We start from the raw sequence: 15188 nt of genomic DNA, 5'->3' as shown, positions 1-15188 counted from the left end.
CCCTTTGGTGTTAGAATTCCCTATATACACCGTATAATCATGCCATTTGTATTTTCCTTAATCTCTCCTAGTAGCTAATACAATAAACTTTTCATAAACTTATAATTTCTTTGCTACCTGTTTCACTGTTTATCTCTTTTCTGTTGTTATTATCCTGTTATTGTTGTTATTATCTCATTGATTCCAAAAGAGGGGAAGGAGAGCAACGAACCACCACACTTTGGTCCTTTTTGACTTCCACTCCCAGAAGCCCCAGCTAGCTTGGCCAACAGTCAGGAATTCTGGGAACTGAAGTCCAAAACATCTGGAGGACCAAAGGTTAGGAGCCATTGCTTAAGTTCACTGATAAGCAGTATAAAAATGTACTTGCTAATGCCCTAAGCCAAACATATCCCATTACATTATTGTTGTTGTTGTGTTCCTTCAAGTCCTTTCTGATTTATAGTGGTCCTAAGGCAAACGCATCATGGGGTTTTGTGAGGCTGAGAGTGTGTGAGTCGCCCAAGGATGCCTAGTGGGTTTTCATGGCCAGGTCCTAGTCCTACTCTCAAACCATTACACCACACTGGCTTTTACTCCTGCTTCAGTGTTTTCATCATTAGTTCCTCCAGCTGCATTGCAGCATTTTGTGGGATATTAAATGCAAGGCAGAGATGCTCATTTCTGTGACTGTTTTGTTGGCTGCCATGAATTCTAGATGCATTTATTCAGAAACGTGGCAGAGTGGTTTGAGTATTGGATTACCAGGGTTCAATTCCCACTTGGCCATGGAAACTCACTGGATGGCCTTGGGCATGTCACACTGTCTCAGCTTCACACAAGCCAATGGCAAACCTCCTCTGAACAAATCTTGCCAAGAAAACCCTATCATAGGATCACTTTAGGATTGCCATAAATTGGAAGCAACTTGAAGAGACACAGCACACACACAAATTCAAGGAAGGAAGTATCGGACTGTGGCCTAGGATTACCTGTTTCACTTACTAGTGTGACCAATGGAAAGTGGCAGCATCTTCTTTGCAAAGTCACTGCAACGTGAAGAATATGATCCCATAGAGGTTTCACTGTGTTCACTAGTGCCTTAATTCCAAGCAGGTGTGTCTGTCAGTTTTATGGAGACTAAAGTCCAAACCACCCTGCAAAAATAATCCAGTTTGAGACCACTTTAACTGCCCTGGCTCAGTGGTAGGGAATCCTGGGAATTGTGATTTATTGTGGCACTACAGCTCTCTGACAGAGAAGGCTAAATGTTTCACAAAACTAAAGTTCCCAGAAATCCCTAGCATTGAGCCAGGGCAGTTAAAGCCATCTCAAACTGAAGTATTTCTGCAGTGTGTTTTGGACCTATGGGTGCATCTGCACTATACAGTTATAGCAGTTAACAGTCACGACTATTTTGTGGAATCTTGGGATTTGTAGTTTGATGGCGTACTACATCAAACTGCTATACTACTCTATATTTTGCTATTGTTTCAGAAAGTGCAGTCGAACTCCCCAGTAGAGAATTGTAAGTACCCCTTCCTGCATTACAAATTCCAGCCGTCCATTGGATTGACCATGACAGCTGGAATGCTATTAAACTACTGTAACACTGTAGTGTAGATCAGTACTCCTCAACCTTGGGTCCTCCAGATGTTTTGGACTTCAGCTCCTAGCTCCATGGCCATTGACCACGCTGGCTGGCTGGGGGATTAAAAAAACTGCAATACCTGGGCAACTGAAGGTGTATCCACGCTGCAGAAATAAAGCAGCTTGATACCATATTATCTGCCATGACTGTATACTATAGAATCCTGGGATTTGTAGTTTAGTGATGCACCAAGGCTCTCTGATAGAACAGGCTGAATACCTCACCAAACTACAAATCCAATGATTCCACAGGATGGAACCATGACAGTTAAAAGTGTTGTCAAACTGCTTCATTTTTGCAGTGTGGGTTGATTGAGAGATATGCAAGACTAAGCCCTGCTGAAGGACTGAGTAGTATTTTAAAGCTCCTATGAGTTGTCTGTCTGTATTTAAAGACTACCCTGCTGAAATGTTTTAAAGTTTGCTAATGCATAGTATGTTAGTTGTTAACATGCCTTTTCCCCTTTTAAAAAAAAATATACATATGACAAATATTTGGAGCTTTTGCCTGTCTTGTAAACTGTGGCAGCTTTTTGTCCTAAAAATGTTGGCTGGCTATGTATTTTATACAGTCAGCTTATGTGAGTAGGACCATTCCAGCCAGTTCAAGCAGGCTAATACCCCCAAGTCTTTGTTTTTGCCTGTCCAATATTGTTTACTTCTCCCCTTTTTGGCTGGCCTCTTAAATGAGAACACACATCAATCGTACAAATGATGGGATCCATCCTAGTAGCTGTGGATTTGTATTACCACACTGCTATAAACTGTGCTCTTGATTTTGTATATATTGTGGAGGACTGGCTGGGAAAGTCTCAGTAGTGCTCTCTTACATATTTGTAAAACTTGAAGTTGTTACTTTGTCTTTTCTTTCTTTCTTTCTTTCTTTTTTGATCTGTTTAGAAAAGATCTGTGATACTGAGTTTTGCAAGATACAAGTGGGGTGAGAACGCTAAGAAGGAACTACATACAATTCTTAATGTTCTCTTCCATTGATAGGTCTTGAAACTTTTCAAATCTTTGCACAGGACAAGGCAACAGGTTTTCCAAAATGACTCCAGAGCCCTAGAAGGTAAAAATCCTTTGTGTGTGTGTGTATGTGTTGTGTATGTGGTAAAAACAAGTCTTGTAGTTAGTTAATAGGGCAATAGACTGACATAACTTCATTCTTCAAAGCAGTTATTTAGTGTGCTACTGCATCTTTGCCCAAAGAAGCAGACGTCCTTAAAACAAAAAGTCCATAAAGATACTAACCTGCTGTTACTGTTTTGGATGGTGGAAGGAGGGACAGAAAGCTCCATCCCTCTTTCTTCAGTCTGTTGCATGTCTATGGAGAAAAGATTGATGTTCTGTGCCTTGTTCCAGTCAAGGCAATTTCTTATCATTACTGGTCATAAACAATGCATATATATTCTTTGTCTTTTATGTGTGTCCAAGAGAACATTGGTCCTTTAATTTTAGTCCATTAACTCCATGGACTTATTGTTGCATTTCACGAAACCATAGTCCATAGGTCACACATTATCCCTCCTGCATAATCTCCTCAAATTCTTCACAACAACATAAACAAGCAAACTCACATCCCTTCCAAGCACATTGGGAGGCACTTAGTGACAGTTTTACTGGTGTGGAGTTGTATTCATTTGAATTGTTGCCCAATCAAAGTATCTGTAGAATCATCACAAAACTTTTTTAAATTTAAGCTGGTGCTAGTACTGAAAAGGGTGGGGTATCTTAGAAGACTACCTTATAATTATCAGATGCCTAATACAAAATTGTTGTTCTCTTTTATTACCTATTTTAAATGGGATTTAACAGAATGAGCTTCTTTAACTGATATTTATACTATAAGCCTCATTTAAACTGAGATGGTTCCTGCCTGGTTTTGCATAGATCACGTGCAACAATGGTTTCTTCTAATGCTGCCTGTAAGGATGTTTTATGTTCAGTTTGTTCCACATGCTGCACAACAGTTATTTAGTTAGAAGAGATTTATCGTGCTGTGAAATCTCTTGCTAGACATAAACCTGAACACTGTGAAGAGCAGCATTTTGAGTTTCAAGAAACAAATCATAGTAGCGTACATTGCTGAGGAAACACTCCCCCCCCATTGCCCCAGCCTCAGTGTTTGCAAATGTGAGGGTGGCAATAGAAATATGAAGTTGTTGTTTGATATCTGGGTTCAGTAATCTGCTATAAATTTGTATGCTGTTTGCCAAATCTACTTTAAATGGTATGCTAAAAATATAAAAGATAAATTAATCTCCTCCCCCCTCTTTTCTTCCCCTTCATTCAGCTGCAAGACTTAAGATAAATGAAGAATTCAAAAACAGTAAAGATGAGAGTTCTTCTGAAAGAATATCTGAGGTACTTTCATAAGAATCTTTTCCTGCTGCTGAGGGCAGGTCTGTGTAATTTATCGCAGGATCTCTTGTCCTTTCCCCAAAGATGCTTGGAAGTTGGGAGGAAGCCAGGGCTCAGTCCTCTTGTAAAACTACAATTCTACAGTCTTTCTACAAGGAAGAAGCAGCAGTGAACACAATTTAAACCACACTATAAATCTGTAGCATGGTTGTGTTCTGAGCTTGCATGTCAAGTCACCATATATTTAAAAGTCAAAGCCCAGGGAAAAGGTCATTTCTCACTGGTATAGATGTGGAAATCTCTCTCGGTATATGCGGTTCTTAGTCCCATCTTGAATCAGTGGAACTTGCATATGTGTTGATTTAACATATCCAGTTTATTCAGTGGGGTTGTTCTTCAAGGGACAAAGCTTTAGATACAGTCCATACTCTAAATTTTGCTTCATTTCTCTTAATTCAATCTATAACTTCTTTATGTTGTTTAATATCAGATTGTGAGACTTTATAGTTTGTTTTGTTGGGGGGGGTTACCAAGATTAATCCATGTGTATTATTGTATGCCCCTTTAAATGCATTTTTCCAAATGTATGGAATTTTTCCCCATTGAGTAAAGCATGTTTGTTTACAGTTTACAAAAATACACCTTTTCGGTTGGTATGCATTTATTTGCATATACGTAATCTGGAAAGAAAAAAAAGATTGTACACTTGCCGTTTCTTCCTGTTGCAAAGATATGTGAGCATTTATATTAGCAATTTCTCAAACTATGAATTGAAAAGTTCTGTTGTAAAAAACAAGGTTTATGTGAATTTCTTTTCCAATCTGGCTGTGGCCATTCTCCTTGTCACAGCTTGAAATGAAAACTGGGAAAGGAACAACCAGTTTGTTCTTGAAAGGCAGATGAGAAATGCATCCAGTATACAAAAAGGATCTCAGTTGCCCTTTGGCCATTAGCAGAGGCAGTAGTGTTGCTCCACAAAAATAGTTTATTTATAGTTCTTATACAACACTTGATATAAAACATCTGAACTATGGGTGGAAATAATGTTACACACCAAGGCCCTCACTGGCACTATCCAGATCATCTATGCCCCCCTAAAAAAAATTCCAGCCCAAAAATGATGAGTTGTGCTCCCAGAAGACTCCAGGCAAAGGGGTATTTCAGGGGTAATTGGCCTGTTTTAACCTTCCAGAGATTTATAGGGTTTTGCGTTTTGATTTGGTTTTTGTTTTGTTTTTAGAAGGGGAGGACTGATGATGCCTTCTAGTCTCCTGTATGTAAAACGGGAGCTGTCCCCCAAATATTTTCCATTAACAAATGTGTGTGTGTATACACACATATAGTACAATATGTAGTCTAAATATTCTGAAGGTTCCAGATCTTGTCTGATCTTTCAAGCTACGTAAGTTAGGCCTGGGTAGTATGTGGAAAGGAGACTAACATGGAATACCAGGTGGTGTTGGCTATATTCAGAGGAAGATAGTGGCAACCCTTTTCTGAATCAATCTTGCCAAGAAAACTATTAAAGGGTTCATTTTTTGTGGGTTTTTTGGGCTATGTGGCCATGTTCTAGAAGAGTTTATTCCTGACGTTTCACCAGCATCTGTGGCTGGCATCTTCAGGGAATGCTTGCCTGGAAAGGAGTTGGGTGCTGGCGAAACGTCAGTAATAAACTCTTCTAGAACATGGCCACATAGCCTGAAAACCCACAAAAAACTATGGATGCCGGCCATGAAAGCCTTCGACTTCACTTATTAAAGCGTTGTCATAATTCAGAGGGGCCATTCACACTACGGAAATAAACTGGTTTGGAACTGGTTTAAATCCATGACATTCATACTGTTACATCGATGCAGTTTGGGTGGGGGGACAGCCAAAATGCCCATTTAAACTAGTGCATTTAGCACCAGACCCCTTAGCTATTATTCTTTTAAGAGCTAAAATATTGCACTGTATCATTACTGGAAATGGAAGTGCTTCCTTTTTAAATTGATAAGGAGGCAAATGTGAATAGCAACAGGGTTAAAATGGCACTGAGAGATTCAATCGTGGTAAACGTAGTGGGAACACCAAACTGATTCTGAATCTGTTCTGGATTGGCGCAGAGATGTGAATCTCTTCAGTCAAAAAATAAGTACAAATGACCCCAGAGCCTACTTGAAGGGAAATAACAAACGTCCTGACAGTAAGGGCTGTTGGACAGTAAGACACACTTCCTTGGAGAGCGGTGGCATCTCCTTCCTTGGAGGTCTTTAAACAGAGGCTGGATGGCTATCTGTCAGGGATGCTTTCACTGAGAGTTCCTGCATGGCAGGGGGGTTGGACTGGGTGGCCCTTGTGGTCTCTTCCAACTCTATGATTCTATGTAGTGCAATATGGAAAACCATGGAAAACATTTTTAAAAAATTAAATCTAATTAAAATAATTTCTTTGGACTTGTTTAAAATCTTTAGACGCTCTTCCTTGAAGCCCTCCATCTTCTTGTGTGGGGACCATGATGGATTTCATTTTCAGTCATCTTGAAATGGAATATTGTACTTTCATCTCTTAACATTCTTCCCTTCACTTGCCCTATTGTAGCTGCTAATATCTTTTGTTTCTTGCCACTGGAGGAAAGAACAGATGAATAGAAGGTGAGGGAGTGAAATCACAGTTTAGATTCTCCATATGCTTAGGAGACACATTTCTAAATAAAGTATTTCTTCTGTAACTGAAGTATTGAATTCTGTTGGCACAGCAAAGGTAGGTGTTCTGTTTTGCCACCTGTGCAGAACAAAACATGTGAATAAGCTTTTGTTGTGTTTCAGAAAATCTTCCACGTAGAATTCTTTCCTTGTAACCACTGTTATTCGTATAAGTACACCAATTATGGGAGTCTATAAAGAAGAGGGCTTAGGCAGAATGGCATTCCTGAAGGGTCTGTTGAAGAGACTAAGCAAATGAAGAAAACCATTTAATCTGTCTATGCAGTGATTTGCATGTAATACTAGGACACATATTATCTCTCACAGGCAGAGAGAGACACACACACACCTGAAGTGATTTTTTTCATAGGACGAATCCTTGGTATAGGAATTCGCTTGTAGACATTAGTGCAGGAGGAAAAAAATCAAATAATTTAATTTGTGATCACTACTTCTGTAGTGAAATATAATCCCTTTAAGAATTGCTGTTTTAGTTTTCTAGCCTGAAAGAAACAACTTTGCTTAAATCCAGCCACTGAGGATACATATGAGAGTGTTAAAATTCCAGTTTTATTTTTATTTTTAAAAGTGATTTAACTGTGCAGATTTCAGAAAATGTTAAAAGATTGGGACCAGTTGACTATCACCATCCTCTCATGCTCATGTTTTCAAGGGTTGTGTTTGAATTTATCGAGTTTTTTATAGCCAGTTTAGTTTCCCCTAGATTTACAGATAGTCATTTATAAGTGCCACATGTCTACTACACCAGTACTGTTTTTGGATGCTTGGTCACATTACAAGTAATATAAGTAAATTACTCTGACTTTGAAATGAATAGTATATTTATCCAGCAAGCCTCAAATTATGAGGTCATTATATGTCATTTCTGGGCAGTAGCTTTAAAAAAGATTGAACTGAAACAGCACCATTTTCTTTGTTCTGAATATGGTGGTTCACTGTCAAAAATTCTCTCCAAGGAGCATTCTGAATATCATTTGCTAGTTCTAGAAAATCAAAGTTGATTTTGTAGACACTGTAGTCCTTTCAGTACTGAAAATTACATCCTTTGAATGATTCAAAGACAGAAGTCATTGCAGTACTCTAAGAAAACCAGTGCTTTCTTGTACTGTACAATGGTGGAAAATGTCTTCAAGAATAATTACGTATCATTCAATCAAATTATTTTGTTTTCTCTCTTTACAGCTTATGAAAATTGGTTCGGATGTAGAAGTTATACTCAGAACATCTGTTGTCCAAGGTGTTCACACAGACACCAACAAATTGTGTAAGCAGAAAATCTCGACTTTGAAAAGTTTTAATGTTAAAGCAGGCATCTAGCATTGACTATTTGAAACTTTGTATGCAGACATTTTGTATGCAGACATTTTGTATGCAGTTTATTTTATTGCATTAGAATTTGGTTTCCTTCACATAGAATAGTCTGGAATGAAGAAAACATCCCAACGAACCCTTGAAAAGACTAAATTTTTGCCTTAGATTTCACAGCGATAGGAAAGATTCAGAAGTAACATGAAGAAAATCAATGAAATACCATTTTTTTTCATTCTGTTTCCAGATCTTTGAAGCCTATCCATGCCCCTGCTTAAGGCATGAACACCAGGTTAAGAACCCCTGCACTATCTCATTGGGATATCATTTTGTGCCAATTTTGGAACAAAAAAAATGTCCCGTGCCATTTTTCAGTGAGCTGTGTCATACTCTAGTTGTCAGTTATTCAGTCCCATTCAGGAGTAGAGATACTGGAATTCTCACTTAGGCTGAGGAAATTCCCTGTTGCTAACCCTCAAATAGGATCAGAAAATGCCCCACAGTTCACTCAGTGCAATTTTTTTTAATTGAACAGAACCCTGGTTCAAATGGGTTAAGTCACTGTAGGACAAATTAACTAGAGATGTAGCAATAAATCCAAGTTTGCCTTTTCTATCCCCAAACTATGTACTCCAACTAGTTTATGGCACATCTGAATAAGATTTGAAATTTATAATTGAACTTGGGAATCGTTATAATTTTGAAAAACTTTAATTTATCTTCAACATTTTTTTCTTAAATAAGTCCATTCTTCTCCTCATTTGTTCCTGCTCACCCTTTTCTCCTTAAAAACAAACCCCACAACAACCTACATTTTAAAAAGTAATGGCAGGGATGGGGGGGGAGGACGGGATGAGGGCAGTGTCCTGATATAGTCCAACTCAGGATGTGAGTCATATCTGCCATGTGAAGACTAAGGTACAGAGATTCATATAGAATTACCTATAGGAACATAAGAGACCTTATACCAGGTTAGAGTATTTGCCCATCTTTCTATTGTTGCCTGTGCAGAGGGACTCAGCCAGGCATTTTTCCTATCAGCTGCTATGTGACTCTTTCCTAACTGGCAGTATCAAGAGCTGAGGCTGGAGCCATCTGTATACAAACGATGTGTTGTACAACAAAGCCTATGTTCCTGTCTCCTGCTATCTTGAGCTTAACAGAGATTTCTAGGCCTTTTGATTTGTACACACTGCCCTTCTGCCCCCATTAAAGAGTGGGTGTATGCTAGGATTGTAGCCTTTGTCTCTAGGCTTTTAGATAGGGCTACTTAAACTAATCTGACAGCCTTGAGGAGCACAGCTCTCAAGTGGGTGCTTAAGGTACCATATGGTCAGAACTTTGGATGAGTCAAGGACTGATAAAAAAAACCTGCAGTTAAAACCCAGCTGGCTGGTCTTTCCCTTTTTTTTCTTTTTAAGAAAACCTGCACAGTAAATAATGACACTATAGAAAGAAACATGCTATGTACAGGTGAAAATTGTTCCATATTATAGTGGGGGGAGGAAGACTAGAAAGTGAAAAATAGTGGACTACAACCATAGGAACATGTTGTTAAGGTTCTTGCTAATTATGATGGATGCTTATGGCTCCTATCAGATACTATAAATCAAAAGATGTTACGCAGATACTCTGTTTTTCCTTTCTTAATGGGTTTACACAAGAGGATTGATAGTGGAATATCTTTTGTCCTATTGCATGATTCTGTCAATGACATGTTGTGAGGTGATTGTACATTAAAAGTTTCATTTAGAAGCACCCATTATTACTGCATCAAAAAGGGAAATGGATTGTTCTTTTCAGTTAGTAAGACATAAAGCTTTGTAAGCTGGTATAATTAACATTAGGCAAAAAGAATGTTTGCAACCTCTTTCATTGTCCAGGTCATGGAAACGTGATTGATCTCTCATTGTAAAAATCTAACAGATCATGTTCTTCTCTTCCAGTGCTGATACCAAGAAAAGACCTGCTGCTAGACAACGTCCCTTTCTCTGAAACACCAACGCAAAAGACATGAGTTGGGGGGAATAAAAATTCATGTTGTTAACCCTGCTATGTGACTTCTTCTTTTTCTTCTTGTGCACTAATATTTTATTTCTGTAATATTGCTTCTAAAAGTCCTTAACAAATATTTCTTTTATTTGTGTTTATACTAAAAACAAAAAGTACTGACTTTTGTTGATGCCTACAGGAAATTCTTTCAATTCTTTTGTTTACTCATGCAGAAGAACATACATTGAACAGTTTAATTAATGTTATTGTCAAATCTTTCTATAGGTTTAAGTGAAATAAAATCATTTTTCACTGGAAACTGAAGGTGTATCCACATTGCAGAAATAACACAGTTTGACACCGCATTAATTGCAGTGACTTTATCCTACAGAATTCTGGGATTTATAGTTTGGTATAGCACCACAGTGCTCTAACAGACAAGACTGAATATCTCACCACACTACAAATCCTAAGATTCGACAGGATGGAACCATGGCAAATTAGTGTCAAACTTCTTTACTTCTTCAGTCTGGATATATCATTAGACTCTTTCCACACCAATTTATTAGTAATCTTTCTTAAGAATCAAAAATTTTGTTACTGATGGTTTATTTTTTTAAATTGGACAAATTTGTTTTTGAAAGGATGATATGTAATTTCTCTTCCCCATTGCAAACTTTTATATATAACAGTTAATGGATATGAAAGGGAGCAAAAAGTCCCATAAATTTTTTAAAGGTTTTTAGAAATTATTTGATACTTTTATGCTTGAAGACAGAAATGTTGGTAGGTGCTGTAAATATATATTGAAAATATTTAATATAAATATGTAGCATATACATATTCATATAGAAGTAGATCCCCTTGAATTTTATGAGGCTTACTTCTAGGCAGTTGGATATGTAGCCAAAATTTGGTCATTTGAGCAATTAACAAAGTTCCAAGCTGTTTCAGAAGTTGATTGTAAGAATGGGAGAAGGGTTTGAAAGCATGCTACAAATGAAATTGTTTAGAAAATGTTAAGAGGTGGGGGGGCAGCTTTTTCAAAAGCTAGTCAAATGTGTGCTTCTGTTGTGTACTGAAATTATCTAATGTGTTTCTGTCCCCTAGTTTGATTGAATACTTTCTGTTAGTTTTGTCTCACAGGCACTGTGCAGACCGCTCCTGAAGGGGCAGCCTGCAATCACTGCCATCTTCCCCAGATCAGGGCTGCAGCAACTGCACATCATGGCTCTGATCTGGCCTTTCCAGGGTGCAAAAAGGAGCCACAAAAAGTGCAATAGCCGCAGCATCATGGCTTAAAGGCGCTCATTTGGCACTGCATTGTGTAAATGCAGCACCAGAGGAACACCATTATGCCGAGCACCATGTGGAGCAGTGTGCGGTGTCATGCCACCATGGGGGCAAAGGCAGGATATGTGTCATATGGACGCCACACCCCAACTCTGCCCCCAAGCTGGCCTTAATGGCTGGTCTGCACAGCCCCTTAATGTCAGGATTGCAGGGTTCCCAACTTGCATAGTTAAAACAGGCCTGAGTAGAACTAACTCATTTTTACTAGAATCTTGAGGTCCATCAACTGGAGACAAATACAAAGCATGTCCAATGAAGCCAATTACCTGCTGCAGCCTCTATGCCTGATTCTAGGATCTAATTCTTAAAACTGTTTAACAGAGGTGCACAAAAACTTGGTCAAAACCAGCTAGGTGATATTTAGCTGATTACTAGGACACCCTGGCAATGAAGGTTTTTTTCAAGTTTTTGCTATTGAAAGATTGAAAATTTTGGAGATCCTCATCTATTTTCCTTCCAGCCCTACTAAAAATCTTGCATTCTCACTGCATTTTAACATTTAGGGGTTGAATTTAACAGCATACTCATTTCTGTTTACTGTACTAAAAGTGCAATAGAAGCTAGTTGACTTTGGTGGGGCTTACATGCAAGTAAATGAGTACAACTTTACAACTTAAAACTTTCCCCACTTCTGTGGTGTGTTTTTTATGTACTGTATTAATGTTATTGGTATCTGCCCACAGAGATGGCTGGGCAAGACAAAAATCTTTGCAATGTCATCAGCAGATGGTGCTCTTCCAAGTTCACAGCAAAAAAAACCCCTTAGGAATAGGATGAAAACTGCATGTTTTATATTCAAAGGAAAGATAACTTTAATTCAAAAGCTGAATATATGTATATTTTGTCAAAGTAGAAGTCAGACCATCTATGTTCCCAAGTAAATATGTGTCTTTATTCCATTTATTCTTTACTTTTTTGAAGAGGAATGATATGCTTACAAGACAATCTGATGGAATGTTGCATGTTTGCAAACAAATGTTAACGACTTAATTTTATCCTATTTTATCTCACTTTTCTCCAAAGGTTGGGATACTAGTCAGCTTACATTTTATTAAATTTTAATGAGTCTAGCATGTTCATTTAGAAGATCTAGTTAGTTATTAAAAGCCAAAGAACTGCTGCCAAACATATGTCTGTGTCTTGCTCTTCACGTGTGGAATTAAGAGACCAAAGGAAATTCATACACTTCTTTAAATGATAAATTGTATGTTACCAAGTCCCAGTTTAAGGGATATCTAACAGTGCAAAATTGTGCATGGTGATTCAGAAGTATATTAGATTAAAATCAGTGAGAGTGATCCCCAGGTAAGTGTGTCTAGGATGATATCCCTTAGCCTTCCTCTTGTCTTGGCTCAGAGTGTTAATAATTGTAGCATTTTTAAAAAGAAATGCAGAATTCATGTTTTGTGGGCTCCATCCATGGGTGTAGTCATGGGGGCAAAACAAGGTCACTGCCCTCTACATAAGAATTTTGCCAAGAGAAAAAAACCCTGAAATTTTCTTTTAGTCCTCCTGTTTCTAGTATTGCATAGAGTGAGATAATGAAAACCAGTCACATATAGAACTCATATTTGGTGTGTTTGCATTGCCTTGGTAACTTTGCCTGCCCCCCTAAACTATTTCTAAACGCTGAAGTGAAGTTTTAGATTAATCCAATGTTAACAATTTGGGGACAGTTTTTTCTGCTTCAAAAACACTGGATTAGCTTCAACCTTAAAAAGTGTTATTCTAACAGCCTGCATCATATTAGATCTGTAAATAAGGTAATTTAATTTTTGGTACTGGCAGTTCCTAATACTTCCTCTGTAAAAAGGGGAAAATATTGACACTGAAAAACTAAAAATAAGGCCAACCAACCTTTTCAGGAAGAACAGAGTTCATCCCTTTCCCTGCCTGAGGCAACTCTTTCCAAAAGATTTTCTAGAGCTTAGCAAAAAAACAGTTCAGTCTGTTATGATGAATGGGAAATGCATAGTCATTAATGTGATTCAGTATTTGTTTAACCTTATCACTTGCGATCACAATACACTGGAAATGTCTCTTGCACAACTCTCCATTGAAAAAAATGGGATCCATATACAAGCAATGGGATGTGCCTAGGATTTATTTGATGGGTGGGGTGTGTTCTGTGTCCCTTGTGTACAGGTAGCCACCAACCTTATTCCATCTATCTATCATGCTGACTGGGGATGATGTAGGTTGTTGTCTTATGCATCTGGAGAATGCCAGGATGCTAAAGGTTGATGTAGCCCTAACACTCTCTAGTAATGCAGTTACATAAATAACATTCAGCAATAAACACATGAGGTTAGATTATAAAACAAGTCTAGTTTTGAAGTTAGTCAATTCACCACCTGATTGTATGTAATTTCCTTTCTGAACTAGTTACTCTTTTCTTGCCTAGGCACCAAACCTTAGGAAGGCATCCTGTTTCCTAGCAAAAGTAGGACCCAGACGCAATGGGAGTAGTCTATCTATTAATGTCTCATAGCTGTTGTGAAAGAGAATAAGTTGTCCTACACTAAGTTGGACCACAGGACCATGTAGGTCACTATTGTCTAACTGGAAGCTGCTCTCCAGAGTTTCAAGCAAAAGCTTTTCCCATTCCTACTTGGAAGTGCCAGGGATTGAACCCAGAGTTGTGTGCATGCTAAGCATGTGCTTTACCACAGTGTTAATGGGATTCTTATGGCACATTGGATTTTGCTCCACTGGCTCCCTGCTCCAAACACACCTGGCCAGAGCACATGTATCACTGCATCTCCCCACATATTTCCCAACACTCATTTAGAACATTCAAGTGGAAATGACGAACATGTCCACTTCTGCATTTGGAAAGCAATTTGAAGAAAAACATAATCCCAGGCTTAAGGAGGCAAGCAGTGGGCCCTCCTGAGAAAAAACCAAGAGCCACTTAATGGCCAAGACCATAGTTAACACTTGTAGAGCACAAGGTGCCACCAGTGAAATGGCTGCCAACTGGGCAACAGTCCTCCCAGCTCATGTGCTCCCTCATTCCCCACTGCCACGACTAACCAGTGGACAATTCAGTTGGAGCACTGAGCAATACTTGACACCACCTGGCTACTTTTGCCTACATAACTGAATAAATCCACAGAAGAAAATGCACAGTACATTTCCTTGTGCGACATCTGTAAAAACACTCACACTGGCATAACTCCCTCTGGGGGTTTTCCAACCCTTTATCCCACCAACTGTGAGGTCTTCTACTTGGGCAATCCCACCAGTGCCACCAGCTCTGAGAGTTACTCTCAGGCAATCCCACCACTGTGGCCTGTTGGGAAATGTAGTTCTTTCTTGAGAATCGTTAGAAAACTCAGGAAAGTAAGCAAGATTGTTTAATCTCACTAGCAGAGCTTACACAGCAGGAAAAAAAATGATGGGGCAAGCAGGAATAAAAACTTTAGCTAGCTCACTCCTCTCCCAGACATGTGTCCCCAATAAAAACACACACTCACTTGGTTAAAAGTGAAAAAGAAAATAAGTTTACTTACAAAATCATGTGTATGAAGAGATACACAGGTCTAGCTTCATGTTGCAAGAAAAATGAAGTAGAAAAGGTAGTCTCCATGCATCTTAAGAAAGATGCTCTCTCAGCCTCTTTTCAGCTCCGGACATAGACATGCTGATGAGTTTGCAAGCAAGTTAGTACTAAAGTGTTTTTGCTAGCAATGGCGACTCATCCTGCTTCTTCTTCACTCAAGACAAAGGAAATTAGGTGTCCTCATGGTAAACAGGAAATGAGGAGGGGGAGTGAGGAGGGAGGTTGTTAGTAATCAATGAACTACCATAGACATGCATTACTAGAAAGGTCTTAAC

At 38.6% G+C, this 15188-nt stretch overlaps 1 protein-coding gene across 1 annotated transcript in view; it reads left to right on the top strand.

Moving 5' to 3' along the window:
- Window positions 1–10050, top strand: part of LYRM7 (LYR motif containing 7) — a 15504-nt gene extending 5454 nt beyond the window's left edge. The window contains exons 2-6 of the mRNA XM_042447771.1: window positions 276–318; window positions 2626–2698; window positions 3923–3993; window positions 7878–7959; window positions 9950–10050. Of these exons, the coding sequence (XP_042303705.1) occupies window positions 276–318; window positions 2626–2698; window positions 3923–3993; window positions 7878–7959; window positions 9950–10020 (340 nt within the window). The 3' untranslated portion in view covers window positions 10021–10050. The remainder of the gene's footprint in view (window positions 1–275; window positions 319–2625; window positions 2699–3922; window positions 3994–7877; window positions 7960–9949) is intronic.
- The last annotated feature ends 5138 nt before the right edge of the window (window positions 10051–15188 follow it).

The sequence above is a fragment of the Sceloporus undulatus genome, chromosome 2, assembly GCF_019175285.1.
Source record: "Sceloporus undulatus isolate JIND9_A2432 ecotype Alabama chromosome 2, SceUnd_v1.1, whole genome shotgun sequence".
NCBI classification, from domain to species: Eukaryota; Metazoa; Chordata; class Lepidosauria; order Squamata; family Phrynosomatidae; genus Sceloporus; species Sceloporus undulatus.
Note: the sequence above shows the minus strand (reverse complement) of the source record. Positions and strands in the feature narration are given on the sequence as shown.